Raw genomic sequence first — 19,049 nt, 5'->3', positions numbered from 1 at the left:
GGGAGAGCTTGGACACCGGGACGTGTGTGGGAGACTCCCCAAGCTGTGGACTGCCGGCATTTAAAGGAAGCAACAGAGGCTGGGCGCGGTGGCTCACGCCTGTAATTCCAGCACTTTGGGAGGCCGAGGCGGGTGGATCACGAGGTCAGGAGTTTGAGACCAGCCTGGCCAACATGGTGAAACCCCGTCTCTACAAAAAATACAAAAATTAGCTGGGCGTGGTGGCGGGCGCCTGTAATCCCAGCTACTTGGGAGGCTGAGGCAGGAGAATTGCTTGAACCCAGGAGGCAGAGAGTGAGCCAAGATCATGCCACTGCACTCCAGCCTGGGCAACAGAGCGAGACTCCATCTCCAAAAAAAAAAAAAAAAAAAAAAAAGGAAGCAACAGAGAAGCAGGAGGGTGATAGGACCTAGCCAGAAGTACAGGAGGCTGGATGCAGGGCAGGGGGTGGGCCTGGAGAAGCTGGGAGGGATGGCATGTGGGAGACTGAAGCGGGCTGGGGCAGTGCGGTGGGGACGGGGTGGAAGCAGGGAAGGGACTGAGACCAGCAGCTCAGAAGACTCATTCTAGTCCCCGAGCCACCACCACCTGGGCAAGTCCCTCCTAGGGACTGTCTCCTCAACTCCAAATGGGGGTGATGATGATAATCATGATACACCCTCACAGGGAACCCTGGGTGGGAGGTGCAAATGTTGGGGGGATGGTGCAGGGAGAGATCTGGGAGAGGGGTGGACTAACTTGCGGGTGAGGTAGGGGTGAGGGGTCCTGGGTGGCACCTGGGTTAGCGAGGCCCTGCTGGTGCTGCACCAGAGCGATGCCTGCGATAGCGCTGACCACTGCTGCCCCCATGAGCTGTAGCCGAATGTCCAGCCACTGCATGGTGGCACTGGTGGCAAACTGGCACCTCTGGTTTAGCTCAAGGAGTCGCAGGTTCTCCTCCTCAAACCTAGGGAAGGCCAGAGGGATGTGAGGCCACTCCACTGTTGCCCTGAGCCACCCAGCCTCAGGGCCTCAACAGGGAAGGCCCTTATTGAGCAGCTCCTTCTTGGGAGCTGATCTATATACCCACAGGCCTCCCTCAGGGCTGCAGATGCCACTGTGCTCTTTCAAAGTGGGGGTCTGCTCTGCCTCCCTATCTCCTTCTGTTGCTTTCCTCCTTCCCCATCCCTTGTCCCCAGCAGGGCTAAACCAACCATACCCTGCATATTCCTCTTCTCGGAGGTCTCTCTTTTCCTCTCCCCCCAACACCTCATCCCCCTGGGCTCTGATTCACACACCTGTAGGTGGCCCCTGTGGCCCGGAGCACAGAGAGGCCAGCCAAGGTATCGGCCAGATGGCTATAGAGTGGAGACAGGGTGAGGCTGCCCAGGCGCCGCAGCTCCCGTGAGGAGGCCCTGTAGTGGCGCTGCACGTGATAGTAGATGATGCTCAAAGGCGGCAGCAGCAGCAGCAGCCAGGGCAGGCCAGAGCCCAGCACGGCCAGGAGCCCCAGCAGGCCTGCCACGTTGGCCAGGAGGATGTTGAGGATGAAGGGCAGGCTGTCATCCGCACAGGCCACGTCAGAGGAGAAGCGGTTTAGGATCCGGCCCGTGGGTGTGGCATTGAAGAAAGTCACTGGTGCCTGGGAGAAGGACGCTGATTGGGCCAGGACAGAGTCTGGCAGAAGAGGGGTTGGTGGGCAGCCCTGGGGGAGGTGGGGTGGAGGGGAAGGCCCAAGATAGAGAATAGGGAAGGACTAAAATATCCCCAGAATTTGGGGGCAGAGAAGAGAGATTGGCAGAGGTTGAGGAAGAATATCCCAGGGCAGGAAAGACTCTTCCATCCCCAGTGGAGCCCAAGTATTGGCAGGACACTCCACAGGGCTAGGACTGCACTCCCCTACCCCCGAGGTCCCAGCCCCTCACCATAAGGACTCGATGAAGCAGGTGGCGATGCAGAGTGGCAGCTGCTTGAAGGGTGCCTGCCGCAAAGAGCACTGCCCGGAGAAGGGTGCAGAGGGAATTGACACCAGCAATGGTCGCATATACGGTGAGGTAGAAACGGATGTCTGAGGAGCCATTGGGGGCAGCTTTGGGCAGTGGGAACACTGGGGTGCTGGGTGGTGAGGAGGGGGCTGTGGGTAACCAAAAGTAGGGCCACTCGGGGGTCCTTTCTCCTCCCCCATGCCATCTCTCCCACCCTCCAGAAGCCACAGCATCTGAAATACCGGCCACAACCCTCACTCCCTGCCTGGAGACCACTCTGAGAGCACCAGGCCTACCCCCAGCCCCAGCCACTCACTAGAAGTTTCCAGGGGAAAAGAGGAGCAGCTGCGGAGAGAAGAGCCCCATAGAAGCTAGGCTGGTGGAGGCCTGCGCCTCATGGGAGCTATTCTCAGCCTTCAGCTGAGAGATCCAGTGGGAGAGCCACCAGTCAGCAGCGTTCCGCGTGGCTGGGTGGGGACAGGAAGGAAAAAGCTGTAAGAGGCGCCTCTCCCTCGTTCATTCTATTCCAGTGCCTCCTTTCTCCGCCCTCGCCTCTGGTTCCTGCCCATCTCCATCCGCCTGGCCTGGCCTCCCCACCTTGCCACTACCCCATATCCTCCCTAGTGTGGGCTTCTCTCATAGGCCCGTCACCCTTCAGCTCTGGGGAGAACAGGATCTCAGACTTGCAGAATGGGAGCTAACCTAGGGGGCAGAACAGAAGCCAGCTATAGAGCACATGCCTCTGGCCCCTGGGCATCTCTCAGAATTAGGAGTATGGCTTTTGTCCCAGCTGTGACCCATGCTTGGTGAGTCTCTGGGCTTTGTAATGATTAGTGCAAGGTAATGGGCACCTAGACAGCACAGCCGTTACGATGTAAGAGACTCCCAGGCACACTCTCACCTTGCATGAGGAGCAGAGAGAAGAGGATGGCTAAGGCCAAGCCCTGGCCCACGGCCTTCCAGTAAGCTTGGTACACGTGCAAGGCCACGGCGCCCTCCTTCTTGCTTTCTTCCTGCAGCAGGCGACCAGATGTGCTCTGCTCCTCCTCCAGCCCCTCCTTTGTTTTCTCTGGGTTCTGTACTGACTGGGCTGTGGCTGTGAGAATCAGGGGTCATGGAAGAATGAAGCTTGCAGGGTGCCAGCTGAAAACTCAGTATTTCAGAGGAACGGGCAGCCTTTGCAGAAAAAGCTCTACAGTGTGGCAGTGAAAAGCAAGCCCTTTTCTCCCACTGGGGAGCCATACCTGAGTCAGACTCTTGTCCATTCTCAGCCCAGGCTTTGGGGACAGCTTGTACCAGTGGCAGAATCTCAGAGGGAGGTCCTGGAAGGTAGAAGGGGAGATTGGGAGGGAACTGTTCTGAGTCTATACTATGCCTTTCTCAGTGCATGTGCAGATCCCACCTCTCATCCTCTTAGGCCTCCCCCTCTAACCCACCTTAGCAGGATACCCCTAAACCTTGAGCAGGACTCTTAGGCCTCCCTCTCTAACCTGCCCTGCTCTGGATACCCCTAGACTTCGAGCAGGACTCAAGTCCATCCTTGTAAACCTCGATTCCGACCAGCAGAGAAGGACGAATGTCCATCCCCAAGAGGACCGCCAGAGCTACGCCTGCCACTCTGTCCAGGGTTACTTCTCATTACTGCAGAGCTTTTTCTCATGCTTCACTCAATTCCTAATATCTGGTTTGAGCTTCATTTCCTCCTATTTCTCTCCCAGTGAACTTGCAGGTGGTCACATCCCTCTGCATAAAAATCTTTCAGAGTTTAAAAATTTTTGTTTTTACAAAAAGACCATTCTAAACCTGACTCCTTTCTCTTCTCTGAAGATATGAGAATGTTCTCAGAGACCCTGGGCCTTTAAGTTCCCAAGAGCACCCAGTCACGAAGCCCATGAGTCCCAAATACACCGGCATTTTACCAACGTGCTCCTTTTCCCTCCTGTTCTCCCAGTTCCTCACACCAGTTCTGTGAAGGCAGGAGGCAGCAATGACTGGCTCAGGGCACACATGCAGCAGGTGGCAGAGTCTGTACTTCACAATCCCCTGCCAGACCTGGGTAGACACCTCCCTCACACGGGGCTCCTGCCCCCATTACCAGCCCGGATGAGGCGCCCGGCCTCCATCAGCAGCACCGCGTCAGCCCTCTCCAGGTACTCAGTGCGGTGGGTGCAGAGCAGCCGTGTGGTGTGGCTCAGCACGCCCAGGATGCACCTGTGCAGCAGGTGGTTGGCCACATCTGCATCCACAGCGGCCAGAGGGTCATCAAGGAGATAGAGCTCCTTTTCCTATGGAGACGTGAGGGTACTGTGGGCACCAGGACCCAAAGGCTCTCCTGAGAAGATCTCAAAGTGATCAGAGAAGACAGTTGAGAGAAACTCTGGGGGCTACCCCTACACTAGCAGAGAAGGAGGTGAGACCTGAGGGTGGACATCCCTTCAGGCAAGAAAGAACAGCACCCCAGGGCCAGCACTCAGCTTTCCTAGGTCCCAGGCCCTCAGCCCATATAACATTTTTTTTTTTTTGAGACATGGTCTCGCTCTGTTGCCCAGGCTGGAGTGCAGTGGCATGAACACCACTCACTGCAGCCTCAACTTCCCAGGCTCAAGTGATCCTTCCCACCTCAGCCTCCTGAGTAGCTGGGACTACAGGTGCATGCTATCAAGCCCAGCTAAATTTTTTTGGAGACAGGGTTTCATTCTCGTCACCCAGGCTGGAGTGCAATGGTGTGATCTTGGCTTACTGCAACCTCTGCTTCTCGGGTTCAAGCGATTCTCCTGCCTCAGCTTCCCGAGTAGCTGGAATTACAGGCATGTGCCACTATGCCCAGCTAATTTTTGTATGTTTTTCAGTAGAGATGGGATTTCACCATGTTGGCCAGGCTGGTCTCGAACTCCTGACCTCAAGTGATCCACCCTCCTCCGCCTCTCAAAGTGCTAGGATTACACCAACTAACTTTTTAAAATTATTTTTTGTAGAGACAGGGTTTTGCCACATTGCCCAGGCTGATCTTGAACTCCTGGGCCCAAGCAATCCTCCTGCCTTAGCCTCCCAAAGTGCTGGGATTACAGACCTAAGCCACCATGCCCAGCCTACAAATACTTTTTAAAGGCCTTGAACTCTGCCTTAAATCTGCAAAAGGGGATGGGATGGCCAATACCTCAGGAACATGCAAGGGAAGAGGGAAGGAACCAGATGCTAAGGAAAATATTCCTATCCTCCTAACTCAGCCAAGCTCCCAAGGCTCTGGACTCCCCCCACCTCCCTGCCACTGCAACCTCCATCTTTAACTGACCTGGTAGACAGCACGAGCAAGGGCAATCCGGGCACGCTGTCCTCCGCTAAGGGTGACACCCTTCTCCCCCACCTCTGTCTGGTCTCCAGCAGGCAGGATCTGATGGAACAGGTGCCCCAGTGGGTCAGGGAGCTCCCATTACCTTCTGGCCCACTTCCTATCCCTTTGCAGGAGATAGTGGGAGTCAAGAGAAGTAGGGAGCTTGAGGAGAGTAGACTTAAATTTGGGGTGAGCTAGTCAGAGGAGACGAGACATAATTCCAATAACATCAAGCATTTATCAAACACTAACTATGTGCCTAGCACTTTACAGGCATTCTCTCATTCAAGCCCCAATGTAATCTTATGAAGATGGTATCATTTCCTTTTCTCAGGTGCAACCAAAGCTCAGACAGATTAACTAACTGGCCCACAGCTAGTAAGGGGCAGGACACGAGTTCAGATTCAGATTCTTAACTACTTTGTTACATTTACTACCCTTTTTTTTTGAGACAGAGTCTCGCTCTGTCGCCAGGCTGGAGTGCAGTGACACAATCTCAGCTCGCTGAAACCTCCGCCTCCTGGGTTCAAGCTAGATTCTCCTGCCTCAGCCTCCCGAGTAGCTGGGATTACAGGCGCCCACCACCATGCCCAGCCATTTTTTGTATTTTTAGTAGAGATGGGGTTTCACTATGTTGGCCAGGCTGGTCTCGAACTCCTGACCTCGTGATCTGCCCACCTTGGACTTCCAAAGTGCTGGCATTACAGGCGTGAGCCACCACTGTAAGCCTGGCTGCCCTGGGTGGTCTTGAACTCCTGACCTCAAGTGATCCACCCTCCTTGGCCTCCCAAAATGCTAGGATTACAGGCATGAGCCACCACGCCTGGCCAATCATTCATTGCTTTCTCAAGTCTGCTAGGTCCTAGGTACTGTTGTAGGCACTAAGGAAAGAGATGAACAACAAAGCTTTTAGCTCAGGGGACTCACCATCTAGTGGATCACACGTGCTTCCTCTGCGTGAGGAAGGGAATCCCTTTGCTTAGTAGACCATTCCTGAGACCACAAGAAGGCTTGGAGGTAGTACATTCCTTCTCTAAAAACCTACAAAAGCTGGGGCGGGCACAGTGGCTCACGCCTGTAATCCCAGCACTTTGGGAGGCCAAGGCGGGCGGATCACTTGAGCCCAAGAGTTCGAGACCAGCCTGGGCAACATGGTGAAACCCCATCTCTACTAAAAATACAAAAATTAGGCAGGCGTGGTGGCTTACACCTGTAGTCCCAGCTACTCAGGAGGCTGAGGCAGGAGAATTACTTGAACCCGACAGGCAGAGGTTGCAGTGAGCCGAGATCATTCCACTGCACTTCAGCCTGAGCGACAGAGCAAGACTCTGTCTCACACACACAAAAAAGTAAAAACCTATAAAAGCGTTTACATCAAATCTGCCCAAGATATCTTACTACCTTGCCTGTTAAAAAGACAGGGTAGTGGGCCAGGCGCGGTGGCTCACGCCTGTAATCCCAGCACTTTGGGAAGCTGAGGTGGGCGGATCACAAGGTCAGGAGATGGAGACCATCCTGGCCAACATGGTGAAACCCCGTCTCTACTAGAAATACAAAAATTAGCTGGGTGTGGTGGCACGCAGCTGTAGTCCCAGCTACTTGAGAGGCTGAGGCAGGAGAATCGCTTGAATCCAGGAGGCGGAGGTTGCAGTGAGCCGAGATTGTGCCACTGCACCCCAGCCTGGCAACACAGTGAGACTCCGTCTCAAAAACACAAAACAAAACAAAAATTAGCTGGGTGTGGTGGCTCACTCCTGTAGTCCCAGCCACTTGAGGGGCTGAGGTGGGAGGATCATTTGAGCCCAGGAGGCAGAGGCTGCAGTGAGCCAAGATGGCGCCACTGCATCCAGCCTGGGGGACAGAAAAAAGACGATGTCTCAAAAAAAAAAAAAATTAATTAATTAATTAAAAAAAGGAATAAAAAGAATGACAGCTGGATACAGGATGCCCCATGGTCAAGGTTAAAAGTGCTCCTTTTCAGGGACATTCCACATTTACCTGGGTAGGGTAGTGGTGGTGACATTTCTGAAAGGGACAGCGGGGTTGGGTGGGAAGTCAAGGGAGAAATCTGGAATCTCTTCTCCTATAAATGTAGTACTCTGGATTGGGGGCAAGGGGAAATCTAATAGCTTGGCAGGTTTCCCTAGGGTAACCTGCAACCAAATGAAACTTTGACTCTTCCAAGCCTTCCCAGTGGGAAGTGGGTATGGAGAAGGGGACAAGGAGCCAGGCTGTGCAGAGCTAAGCCTCACAGGTGGAACCCTCCCTAGCTCCAGAGGCCTTAGGGCTCTTCCCACGGCTGTGCAGAACACACAGTCACCACCCTACTGGGCCCTGTTAGAAGGGGCAGCTGGACACTCTGGGAGGACCACAGTCCGATGGCCATTCCTAGATAAGTGATGCCCGAGTAGAAGCAACCCCTTTCCAGAAAAGCAAAGCTCTGGTTTGAGGTGTCAGGGACACTGGAGAAGCAGGCAGCTAAGAGGTTTCAAGGCCAGGCACTCACACCGAGGTCATCATTGAGGGCGCAGGCTTCTAGCACCTCCTTGTACAGCTGTGCATCAAATGTCTTCCCAAAGAGGATGTTGTCTCGGATGGTGGCAAACTGGATCCAGGGCTCCTGGGTGGCCAGGCCAAAGCCCTTGGAGAGCCCCCGCACCGCCACATGCCCACGCAGCCTGCAGAGAGCCAGGCCAGCAAATATGAGGACCAGCTCTCCTCTGGGTCCCTCCATGCCCAGCCCTTGACTCCTAGAAGCCTCCCCAGGCTGCTGTCTTCTACACAGGGTCCCCCTTCATGTCACATGACTGAGCTGGCAGCTCCTGAGGTCAAGGGGTCCTAACGAAGCCCATTCTGGGTGAAGAAGGGAAGAAATAGCTCTTTGGTTACAGCCAAGCAGCTGTTGTATTTACATCTGTTCAGGAGCTCAGTGGAGAGTATGGCCACCACATTGTACTTGTTCCCATCTGAAAACAAGGTCCTCCCTCAAACCTATGCTCCTCTCTGGATCCCTTCCCTGCACAGCCACATTTCTGAAAGAATAGCTGACACTGGATGTTTCCATTCCTTTGCTGACTATTATAGCATTTAAAACACTCTGGTGTAATGATTACAATGATTTGCTTTCTTGGCCACCTCCTTCTTTCCAGATTGAAAACTCTCCCAATAAAGGGACCATGCGTTGCTTTTCTTAGTACCCCTGACCCCCAAAAGGTGTCCAATACATAACAGGGGTTCACTGTTTGCTAAAGGACAAAGTAAGGACAGGGGTGCATAGGAGGTTGGTTACCTGTGAAGCTCTCCAGCGATGGCAGCCAGCAGGGAGCTCTTCCCACAGCCGACCTTCCCCACGATGCCCACCAGCATACCCTGCAAGGAAGCCACACAAGCATCTGCTATTGGTAGGAGACGGGACAGAGGTGGCAGTGGTCTGTCTCTTGATACTCTGGGCTGCCAATCCTCCCACTGAGGCTTCTCTTTTCTTCTTCCTTTAGTGTGCAGGGAAAGAATTCTCCACTTCACAGGCTGATCTGTTGGCTCTAGAAAAGTAGGGTGTTTTTTTCTCCACTCAGAGTGGCTATCAGTTTCACTGTCTATGTGAAGGGCCTCTGAAGGGGAGCAGCATGCCAGAGAGAATGGGAGGAAACCACCCAAGAACTTCCAAGGTAAACTCTGAGACAGGCACTCCAGAATGGGAGAGAGAAGGGTAGAACTCCAGGCTTTAGGGCCTGGATGATGGGCTGGCTAAGTCGACCTGTGGCTAGACTTCCCATATCTCAGGGGAAAAAGCAGTGCTTTGCATAGATCCCTATTTCGTGGCTTATAGTTTAAATTTTTCTGTTTACCATTTTTTTTTTTTTTTTTTTTTGGTCATAACATATGTTCATGGAGCTATCTCCCTGCTCAAAAAAATTTTTAAAAAAATGTCCTAGTTCCTTCTCTAGAAGGGACTGGGCTCTCAGAAGCTCTATCTGCCTGTGATGCCCCAACCCTGCCAGCCAGGGTTGACCCAGCTACAAGTGGGCACCACTTCTGAGACCTTTCCATGGGAATTTGGGATCAGGTCCCAGAGGCAGCTTCTCCTTGTTGGCTGTAACTTGTAAACTCGAGCATTCTCTGTAGTCACATCTTCTGCTCAATGGAGGGTGTGTCCACAGAGAGAAGAGAACCAGGCAAATACAGGGAGAGAGGCACACAGAAGCAGAGAGCTCTGCGAGTTGAGGCCTGGTTCTGGGCTGTTTCTAAGATCCAGCTGCGTTCCTGCCTTTGGATTCTGCAACGTATCTCTATATCCTTATTATACATTCTTGTTTGCTTAAGCTAGCTCCAGTGCGTTTCTGTAACTTATATCCAAGAAAAGCCCCAACTAACACGTTAGCAAAATTCCTTTGTACAAATCTAGCCTTGTCTTGCCTAAACTAAGAGGAAAAACAAAACATACAGCCAAAGCCAGAAACGTGAGCCAAATGTGGTGGAGGCGATTCAGCCACCACCAGAGAATGCCGGGTTGAGCTGTGGGGCACAGGGTTGGACAAAGGTCAGGAGAGAGTGAAAACTCAGGACAGGAGGTGAACAGGAGTTGGCTTATTGCCAGGAATGCCCCATTTTAACTTCTTTGTATGCTGTAGCATGAGTCACAGGGTGTGATTGCTTTTCACCAGCCTAAACAGAGGATCCCCATTTGCAAAATATTTCTTGGAAGCACTTGCTGGGCCTCTCCCCCAGATCCCCAATCTGGGGGAGATGCTACATAAGCCCCAGGGCCTGTTCTGAATGCTGCAGCTTCTGAGGGACACGGAGAGACAAGCACACCCATTGGTCTGGACTGGATGGATACAAGCTGCCTAAAGACCAGAGAGAGGTGTAACTATTCTGAGATTCAGATGTGAGGTGTCATCTCCTCATGGATTAGAACCTGCTCACCAAATGCCTATCCCTCCTGCAGCAATTAGAGCTGCAGAGCCATCAGCTATGATTGGCTCGGTCACTGCTTCTCTGACATGAGTTCCCATCTCTCTCGTTAGTCTGAGGACTCTCCCAGGGTGTCTGTCCAACAAACCTTTTTCACTTCGAGATGACTGATGAAGGTCTCCTGGCTGGTTCCAACTGGGTCCCAGGAGAACAAGGCTCCATGCAGCTCCAATACTGTAGATGGCTCTGTGGGGGGATCTGAACAGAGAAGCCACTTGATTTGGGCTCCTAATCTACCACAATCTGCTTGGGGAGGGTAAATCATGTAATTGACTTGCCAGCCCCATATCTACCTACCCAGAGCTAACTGAGTGTTTTGGATTCCGCTCTCTCTAAGCCCTCTTGGTGACATCTATGCGCAGCACCCAAGTGGCTCCACTTCCCTCCTCACCCTGTGCCAGGTTCTGCCCACTAGCTTCCCATTACCTGGGCTGTAGTAGGCCTGGGGGTTGTGGTTTGGAAGGTCGAGGAAAAGCTGGATCCGGTCCAAGGACACTTTGGCCTCCAGGAGGCCATTGATCACCCAAGGGAAGTTGTTGAGAGGAAGAATGAGCATTCGCACCAGTGCCAGGGCCGTGAACACCTGAGTGAGATAGGAGCAGGGTGAAGCCCCAGGAGTTATCTAAGGGCCTGTTTCTATGGGAAGCCCTGTGGACAGGTCTGTGGAGGGAAGAACTGGGCAATGACAGAACTGAAGGGCTGGCTGGCCAATCCTGGGATCAGATGTGGCAGAGATGGTCACTTAAAGAATCCTAGAAATTCCAATGTTCCTCAAGCAATTCAGGTTGCATTTTTTTTTTTTTTCTTGACGAGTCTTGCTCTGTCACCTAAGCTGCAGTGCAGTGGCATAATCTCGGCTCACTGCAACTTCCACCTCCAGGGTTCAAGTGATTCTCCTGCCCCAGCCTCCTGAGTAGCTGGGATCACAGGCATGCATCACCACACCTGGTTAATTTTTATATTTTTAGTAGAGACAAGGTTTCACCATGTTGGTCAGGCTGGTCTCGAACTCCTGACCTCAGGTGATCCGCCTGCCTTGGCCTCCCAAAGTGCTGGAATTACAGGTGTGAGCCACCGCGCCCGGCCAAGGTTGCATCTTTTTAACTAGGCAGGCCTAGCTCATTTTGAGTCTTTTTTTTAGAATTTCCAAGTAGCAACATCACCTGGCCTTGGCTAGACCCAGGATTGGATCATAGATTTTTTTCCTAAGGCCGTTAGAACCTTGGGGTTAGGATGAAGAGACCTAACCCCAAGCCTGGAACTGACTAGAGAAGCTGGAGTGAAAGGTAGAGGAAAGGAAAGAAAGGAACTCCTTCACAGAGGGGAGGGTTATATATCCAAGGCCCCCACAAAAAGGTTCCTTCAGTTTTCCCTTGGTTGAGAGATGAGGCAGTCAGGGATCCCTCCCTCCTTCTCAGCCAGCACTGAGGGCCCGAGCCTCTGTCTTCACTTCGCCGAAGTCTCCTTGATGCTGGTCCCTTTCCTTCCTGGTCCTTACCTTGGTGGCAGTGAGCTGGTGCCCCATGAGGACATAGGTGATGAAGATGACGATGGAGATGACAACCGGTAGGGCAGCCCACAGGTATACACAGGCCGCATCCAGGTATTTGATGACCCGGAGTCGCCCCAGCTCTCGAGCCCGGCAGGCCTCTACTCGGGCTCCCAGCGCCTGCTCCCACCCGCAGAACTTGATGACCCGAATGCCACTCAGCAGCTCTGTCACAAGCTAGGGAAAGGAGACAAGGGAGAGGCGTGAAGTGGAGGCACTGCTCGTGTGTCTTCCCTGCCAAGCCTTCCCCAGGCTGCTGGCAGAATGTTCAGTACTCTAAGCTCCCAGATACTCTGCACTGCCCTAGTCTTGGTATTCTTCCTCACCTCAGTATTTTCTGGAAATCCTGCCCTTCAAATCCTTTTCAGCCCTGGGTCGCTTCCCCTCCCAGTCTCTCTCTTACTTCTCCATTTGCTCCAGCTGGGGACAGCTTGAAGAGGGAATTCCCCACCTTCCTAGGAGAAGTGGTGGAAGGTGGAGCCAGGTGACCACAGTGGAGTAAAAGCACTCCTCCCATTAGATGAGGGACAAAGGGCTATCTCCCAAAACCAAAAGATGTGGGCTTCGGGGGCTGGCCCCCCAGTTCCAGCCCCCGGCTTGACTGGCACAGAAACTATTCCTGTAGAAGTACACAGGCATAAGAGGCCACACCACAGCCCAGGGGCAAACAGGCTAATGGGCCCAGGGAAGATGGGCAAGGGCCAAAACTCCTCGTCTGTAGCTGTCACAGGTAGGGGAAAAGGCCTCACGCCATAACCATCTATCAACCTCCCTTCCCTCCAGAAGCACTCTGAGCTGTTCCACTAAAGGTCGACAACTATGCTATATGAACCCCCAGGACTGCCATCCCCTTTGTGAAGGTACCCACAATCACTGCAGAACCCAGAGCTGATTCAGCCAAACCCTAAACACCTGGAGTTGGCCCAGGCAGGAAACTGACCTATTCCCTTCCCCTCAGCCTATCCAAAGAGGCAGCTGAGGTTCTCCTAGGTCTCTACATGCAGCCATGGGGTGGTCTGTGCCCTAGATAAGGAGGTTGGAGACTTGGGTCCCAGCTCTGGCCCTAAAGACCTGTTTGGTGCCAGGGAGATGACTTCCTACCTCCGAGGATGGCCACATGTATTCAGAGCTTACTTTGTGACTGGCACTACACTAAGCATTATCTCATGAGATCCTTACAACTCTACAAGGTGAGCTACTATTATTCTCACTTTACAGATGAGGAAGGGGAAGCCCAAATAGGTTAAGTGACTTGTCTGAAGTGATTGAACCAGTAAGTGTAGAGCCAGAATTTGAACCCAGGTCTACCTTTCTCCAGTCTCAGCTCTTAACTTTGAGGTCACTCTCACTCCCTTAGGTAGTGTGCATGGGAAGACCTGGGGACCTGGGCTGGGTGGGGTCTCCAGATAGCTGAGGGACCCCAAGTACCCGCTCACCTTAACCCGCGCATCCTTGTGCTGTAGCATTTCCTGGTTGCTGGCCATGATGCGGGTGGCAATCACTTTGTTGACGGGTACCAGCAGCAGTGCCAAGATGAGACCACCCACGAAGGCCACGCCTACCTGCTGGTACAGCAGGTAGAGGGTGATGGCCAGCTGCAGGGGCAGGCCCCAGGCTTCATGGAAGCTCCCAGCAAAGTTAAGCAGCCGTTCAGAGTCAGTGCCTAGTAGGTTCAGGGCCTCCCCAGTAGGAGGGCGGCTGGGCCCCAGCTGTAAAGCCTTGCGGTACAGGATGTTCAGCACAGCCCCTCGTGCCTGAAGTGTTACCTTATATACCTCATACCCATACTGATTCTGCAGCACAGCACCCAGCACAGCCCCACTGGCTAGCCCCAGAGCATAGAGCAGGCCGTGGCTTAGTGGCTCCTGCCCCTCTTCCAGGAAGCCCACCAGTAGGGAGAGCAACAGGGGCCCTGAGAATCCCAACATGGTCCCCACCAGCTTCAGCAGTCCAAGTGCCAGATAGCACCGTCCAAAGGCCCCATACAAGGCCCTCCACAGCCGTGCCCCCTCCTGCCAGTGTGCCTGGAAGACACGAGCCAGGTAGGTTGGATGCAGTCTGTGGGGGAGGCGGCAAATGTCCTGGGGCTGCCGGAGCTCTCCACAGGCCCCACGGGCCAGCAAGGGTGCCAGCCAGGCATAGGAAAAGCGTGACAGCCAACTCTCCCCATCTTCAGCCACCTCAGGTTCTTGATCCTCAGGCAGGAGGGGCTCCTGAGCCCAGGGTTCTCGTGGTCCCCCAGGAGCTGCCCATCCCAGTGCATAGGCCAAGAGTGCAGCCAGCTGCAGGATGAGCAGGCATAGGCGGGCCACGGGCCCTGGGAGAAGTGGGGGCAGAAGTGTGCCTCGCTGGCAATGCCACAACACGGTCAGCACTAGGGCTGGAGCTGGCAGCAAGGCTACCAGGGCCAAGGCCAAGGGACCCCGGGAGTGGCCATGAGGGGAATGTGCCAACACCCACAGGGCCAGGCTGTGGCTGATCCAGGCCACAGCTGCCACGCAGCCTGCCAACACCTCTAGCCCTATGGGTCCTGGGCCTGCCCCTGGTGGCAAAGCAACTGGAAGGAGGTCTAGCAGCGGGAAGACGGAAAGCAGGAAGGAAGCTGCAAGTCGGAGGCGCCATCCAGGACTGCAAGGTAGGATGTAATCTGGACTCCTGGGGACAAGGGGGAAGACAAGGAGGCACATCATGGTTGACTCAAGACCCAGACATACCCCTCACCTCCAATAATTCACTTACCTAAGGAATCAACTCCCTTCCTGCCTTGCACATCTTATCCCTACTCCACTTTACCTCAGAACCCAGGGTCTTCTCTCCCAGGAAGTCTTCCCAGATGAACCTAACTCATTTTCTGACCAACTGAGCTAACCGGCCACCTGAACCTAACTCATTTTCTAAACTACCCACACCATTTCTGATTCATTTTTTTTTTTTAAACCACAGCTATTAACAATTTTGAGGTAAGATTGTACTTAACATGAAGACTAACTAGGGAAAAAAAAATCCTGGGTACTATGTTTGCTACTTTGGTGATGGGATCATTAAAAGCCCGAACTTCAGCATCACACAATATATTCATGTATAATAACAAACAAGCACATATGCTTCATGAATCTAAAATTTAAAAAAATTCAGGCCGGGCGCTGTGGCTCACACCTGTAATCCTGGCACTTTGGGAGGCTGAGACGGGAGGATCGCCTGAGGTTAGGAGTTCGAGACCAGCCTGGCCAACATGGTGAAACCCCATCTCTACCAAAAACGCAAAAATTAGCCAGGCATGGTGGCAGGCACCTGCAATCCCAGCTACTCAGGAGGCTGAGGCAGGAGAATCGCTTGAATCCAGGAGATGGAGGTTGCAGTGAACTGAGATCACGCCAATGCACTCCAGCCTGGGTGACAGAAGGAGACTCCGTCTCAGGAAAAAAAAAAAAAAAATCCAAAGTTTTCATGCAGATAACTGCTAAAGGGTACATATTCATTTTTACAAAAGGATCCACCTAAGAGTACCCTTAAATTCACCTGGAGCACTATTAGATGAATAAAAATCGGACTTACATACAGCTTTATATTCTAATATGGTAGCCTAAACTTTATAAAGGCTTGGAATATTCTACTCTCTTTCCACTGATTATAGAAGGTGGTGTGGATTGCTTTTGTGACTCCTTTAGCTAAAGAAAAATATCTCTTTTTGCTTGTGTTTACATCTTCTTGGCCTACAAAAAAATGTTTTTAATAAACAAAAGGTGATCTGTCTGCATTAAGAATCAAATACAGGGGCTGGTCACAGTGGCTTATGTCCGTAATCCCAGCACTTTGGGAGGCTGAAGCGGGCAGATCACTTGAGATCAGGAGTTTGAGACCAGCCTGACCAACATGGTAAAACCCCGTCTCTAATAAAAATACAAAAATTAGCAGGGAATGGTGGCACACACCTGTAATCCCAGCTACTTTGGGACACTGAGGCACGAGAATCGCTTGAACCTGGGAGGCGGAGGTTGCAGTGAGCTGAGATCGTGCCACTGCACTCCAGCCTGGGTGACAAAGAGAGACTCCATCAAAAAAAAAAAGGATCAAATACAGGAAAATATATCTGCAGCAGTGAGTGTCAGGATGTCTTGAAAACTCATACAAAAAGGGGACTGAGTCTGTTACACCCTTTGTTGGCAGGGCTAGGTTACTAAAAAAGTTTACTTGTAAACTAACATGCAGAGTCTTGCTCTGTCGCCAGGCTGGAGCACAATGGCACGATCTCAGCTCGCTGCAACCTCCGCCTCCCAGGTTCAAGCGATTCCCCTGCCTCAGCCTCCCGAGTAGCTGGAGGTTTTCTTAAAAGTCCACCTGATGACAGTTATTTGTAGGGATTTAGATGGGAATAAAAAATCAGCCTTTAAGAATTCTATTTCTGGGCTAGGCATGGTGGCTCAAGCCTGTAATCCCAGCACTTTAGGAGGCCGAGGCAGGTGGATCGCCTGAGGCCAGGAGTTCAAGACCAGCCCATGTGTAACACAGTGAAACTCCATCTCTAGTAAAAATACGAAAATTGGCCGGGCATGGTGGCACACGCCTGTAGTCTCAGCTACTCCGGAGGCTGAGGCAGGAGAATCGCTTGAACCCAAGAGGTGGATTTGCAGTGGGCCGAGATCGTGCCACTGTTCTCCAGCCTGGGTGACAGAGTAAGACCCTGTCTCAAAAAAAAAAAATTTTTTTCTATTTCTGGCTGGGCATGGTGGCTCACGTCTGTAAACCCAGAACTTTAGGAGCCTGAGGCAGAAGGATTGCTTGAGCCCAAGAGTTCAAGACCAGCCTGGACAACAAAGCAAGGCCTTGTCTCTACTAAAAATAATTTTTTCTTTTTGAGACAGAGTCTCGCTTTGTCGTCCAGGCTGGAGTGCAGTGGTGCAATCTTGGCTCACTGCAACCTCTCCCTCCTGGGTTCAAGCGATTCAAGATGGGGTTTCACCATGTTGACCAGGCTGGTTTCAAACTCCTGACCTCCAGTGATCCGCCTGTCTCAGCCTCCCAAAGTGCTGGGATTACAGGCATGAGCCACTGGGCCCGACCAATTTTTTGTATTTTTAGTAGAGATGGCATTCTGCCATGTCGGTAGGCTGGTCTTGAACTCCTGGCCTCCTACAGTGCTGGTATTACAGGCTTGAGCCACTGCACCTGGCCTATTAAAAATAAATTTTTAAAAAATTAGCCAGGTCTGGTGGCATGCACTTGTGGCCCCAGCAAATCAAAAGGCTGAGGTGGGAGGTTGCTGGAGCCCAGGAGGTTGAGGCTGCAGTGAACTGTGATTGCACCACTGTACTTCAGCCTGGGCAACAGAGGGACACCGTGTCTCAAAAAACAAAACAACAACAACAACAACCCCCGCCCGCCCACCACACACACACAAACACACACACAAAAGAAACGAAAGAAGGAAAAGAAAAAAATATATATACTTCCTAAGATGTAGGGACCCAAGAAAGAACACTGGGCCCTTGGAGGCATAAACTGGTCCCAAGTTGGCCATCAACCAGCCTCATCACCCCTTCAAGTTTCTTTTCCTCTCTGAATCTCACTTTCCTCACCAGTACGGTGAGCAGTGAGTTTCAAATTAAAGCCTTCTGAGGCCCTTTCCTGTCTTAGATTCTCGATCTGTCTAACCCTTCTCAGCAACACACACAAGACTGATAAGTGAAGTAAGGCACAATTTCTATTGATCACGTGATGGTCTTTCTTGCTTTCTCAGGGGGCGGATGAATCCCTTCCTTGGATAGAAGCTGTGGATCCGCTTGGTCTGGGAGGAATCCTGATTTGTTTCTTACACAGAGACAAAAGTCTAGAAGGGCTTAATCACCTAGCATAGACAGCCTTTTCAGAGGAGCAGCTATTAAAAATTGGCACAGAATTTTGGGAACTCAGTCTGATGAGAAAGCAAGAAAGATCTCTTGGATAGGGACACTTTCCCCCATCAGACTAGGAACTCCCAAAGGCAGAGATCACACCGTCCTCCTCTCCTGTCTTCTCGGCAGCCAGAATGAGACTAACTTTAGTCAACTCTAGCCATACAAGAACTAAATACAAAATCAAGTTGAGTTTAGCATCCACACCTTATAGCCCTTAATTGGGGAAGGCTTAATGTTTGATTTTGCTCTTCTTGTCTATCTACTGCTTCCTCTTCAGCTGAGCCTACGTATGCTTTTCTTAATCTGGAAACACTAAGGTTTCATGGGTTGAAGTGGTGAGAAACTGAGCCTACAACTTAAACACATCATCGCTTTTGGCTAAAAACGTTGTTCCCCTAATTCTGCCTCCAATTCATGACAGCTCAGTCTGGGTAGCTGAAAATGGAAAATTCTGACGATTTCTGACACTCATTGGACCTTTAAAAACATGCCAGGCACTGCACTATATGCTTAAATTCCTTATCTCATTTAAACCTCCCAACAATGAGACTCAGAGAAGGCAGGTACTTGCCCAAGAACAGCCACATTGCTGCTAAGTAGTAATACTTAGATTTTATTCTACTTCTGCCCTACTCCAGAGACCTCGCTATTCTGATGACACTGCCGGAAGATATAGGTTGCGGGTGAGATCTGCAGGCACACACGGACAGATGCCTTGCGCCCGTCTCTACCCACCTCGGGGTGCCCAAGTAACAGGCACTGAGCACGGCGAGGAGCGCGTGGGGCAGGACGCTGAGCACCAGCTGGGTGAAGCAGTGGCCTGTCGTCTCCCCTTCCCACAGCGGAAGCGGCCACGCTGCGCTGCTGCCGCACAGCTGGGCCAGAAGTCGTTCCATGGACGCCTCACCTGAAGGGAAAGTTGAGGGTGACGGCTGTGCAGGGTAACAGCCGGCTTTGCCTGCACTTCCCAGCCGGGTCTCCCCGCCTCCAGCCCCGCCCTGGAACCGAGACCGCCCGTCGCTTCCGCCCCGAAGCCAGACCCCGCCCATTCTCGCGGTACCAAGGGTAGAAAGGGAAGAGGCTTCCCCGGTGGATTTCTGGATGCTGGTCACCCACCTTTCCGTCTGTTTTTCCCCTCCCGTTTCTCCGCCCCCAGGCATCCGGAACCTCAAACCTGAAGAAGCTGCTGTGCGCTGGATTCCGATATCCTGGGTACTGGTGTATGCAAAAAAAAAAAAGTACTGCCAAGCCGGGGTGCTGGGCCAGCCCCGGCTGGCGCCCCACCTAGAGGCTGGAAGACCTAGCCGGCGCTATTCTCCACGCCCATATGCGGGTAGCT

At 52.4% G+C, this 19,049-nt stretch overlaps 1 protein-coding gene across 11 annotated transcripts in view; it reads right to left on the bottom strand.

Annotated features, from left to right (window-relative positions):
- The window catches only part of ABCC10 (ATP binding cassette subfamily C member 10), a 22,186-nt gene extending 3,137 nt beyond the window's left edge, over nt 1–19,049 (bottom strand). For 6 of the 11 annotated variants that reach the window (XR_008526182.2, XM_054557543.2, XM_054557544.2 and 3 more), the window contains exons 1-15: nt 18,446–19,049; nt 13,253–14,471; nt 11,766–11,993; nt 10,694–10,850; nt 10,356–10,465; nt 8,586–8,665; nt 7,803–7,974; nt 5,258–5,356; nt 4,061–4,250; nt 3,210–3,287; nt 2,867–3,061; nt 2,282–2,432; nt 1,906–2,095; nt 1,279–1,622; nt 778–947 (exon numbers count right to left, since the gene is read on the bottom strand). Coding sequence is in view for 10 of the 11 variants with exons in the window: in XM_054557543.2 (XP_054413518.2) it covers nt 778–947; nt 1,279–1,622; nt 1,906–2,095; nt 2,282–2,432; nt 2,867–3,061; nt 3,210–3,287; nt 4,061–4,250; nt 5,258–5,356; nt 7,803–7,974; nt 8,586–8,665; nt 10,356–10,465; nt 10,694–10,850; nt 11,766–11,993; nt 13,253–14,471; nt 18,446–18,870 (3,808 nt within the window). In the remaining variant the exon portion in view is untranslated. The remainder of the gene's footprint in view (nt 1–777; nt 948–1,278; nt 1,623–1,905; nt 2,096–2,281; nt 2,433–2,866; nt 3,062–3,209; nt 3,288–4,060; nt 4,251–5,257; nt 5,357–7,802; nt 7,975–8,585; nt 8,666–10,355; nt 10,466–10,693; nt 10,851–11,765; nt 11,994–13,252; nt 14,472–18,445) is intronic. The other 5 variants (XM_054557546.2, XM_009241916.4, XM_063724803.1 and 2 more) reach the window with 5 other exon arrangements.

Source organism: Pongo abelii, chromosome 5 (assembly GCF_028885655.2).
Source record: "Pongo abelii isolate AG06213 chromosome 5, NHGRI_mPonAbe1-v2.0_pri, whole genome shotgun sequence".
Lineage (NCBI taxonomy): Eukaryota > Metazoa > Chordata > Mammalia > Primates > Hominidae > Pongo > Pongo abelii.
The sequence above is the reverse complement of the archived record's forward strand: the minus strand, read 5'-3'. Positions and strand labels throughout refer to the sequence as shown.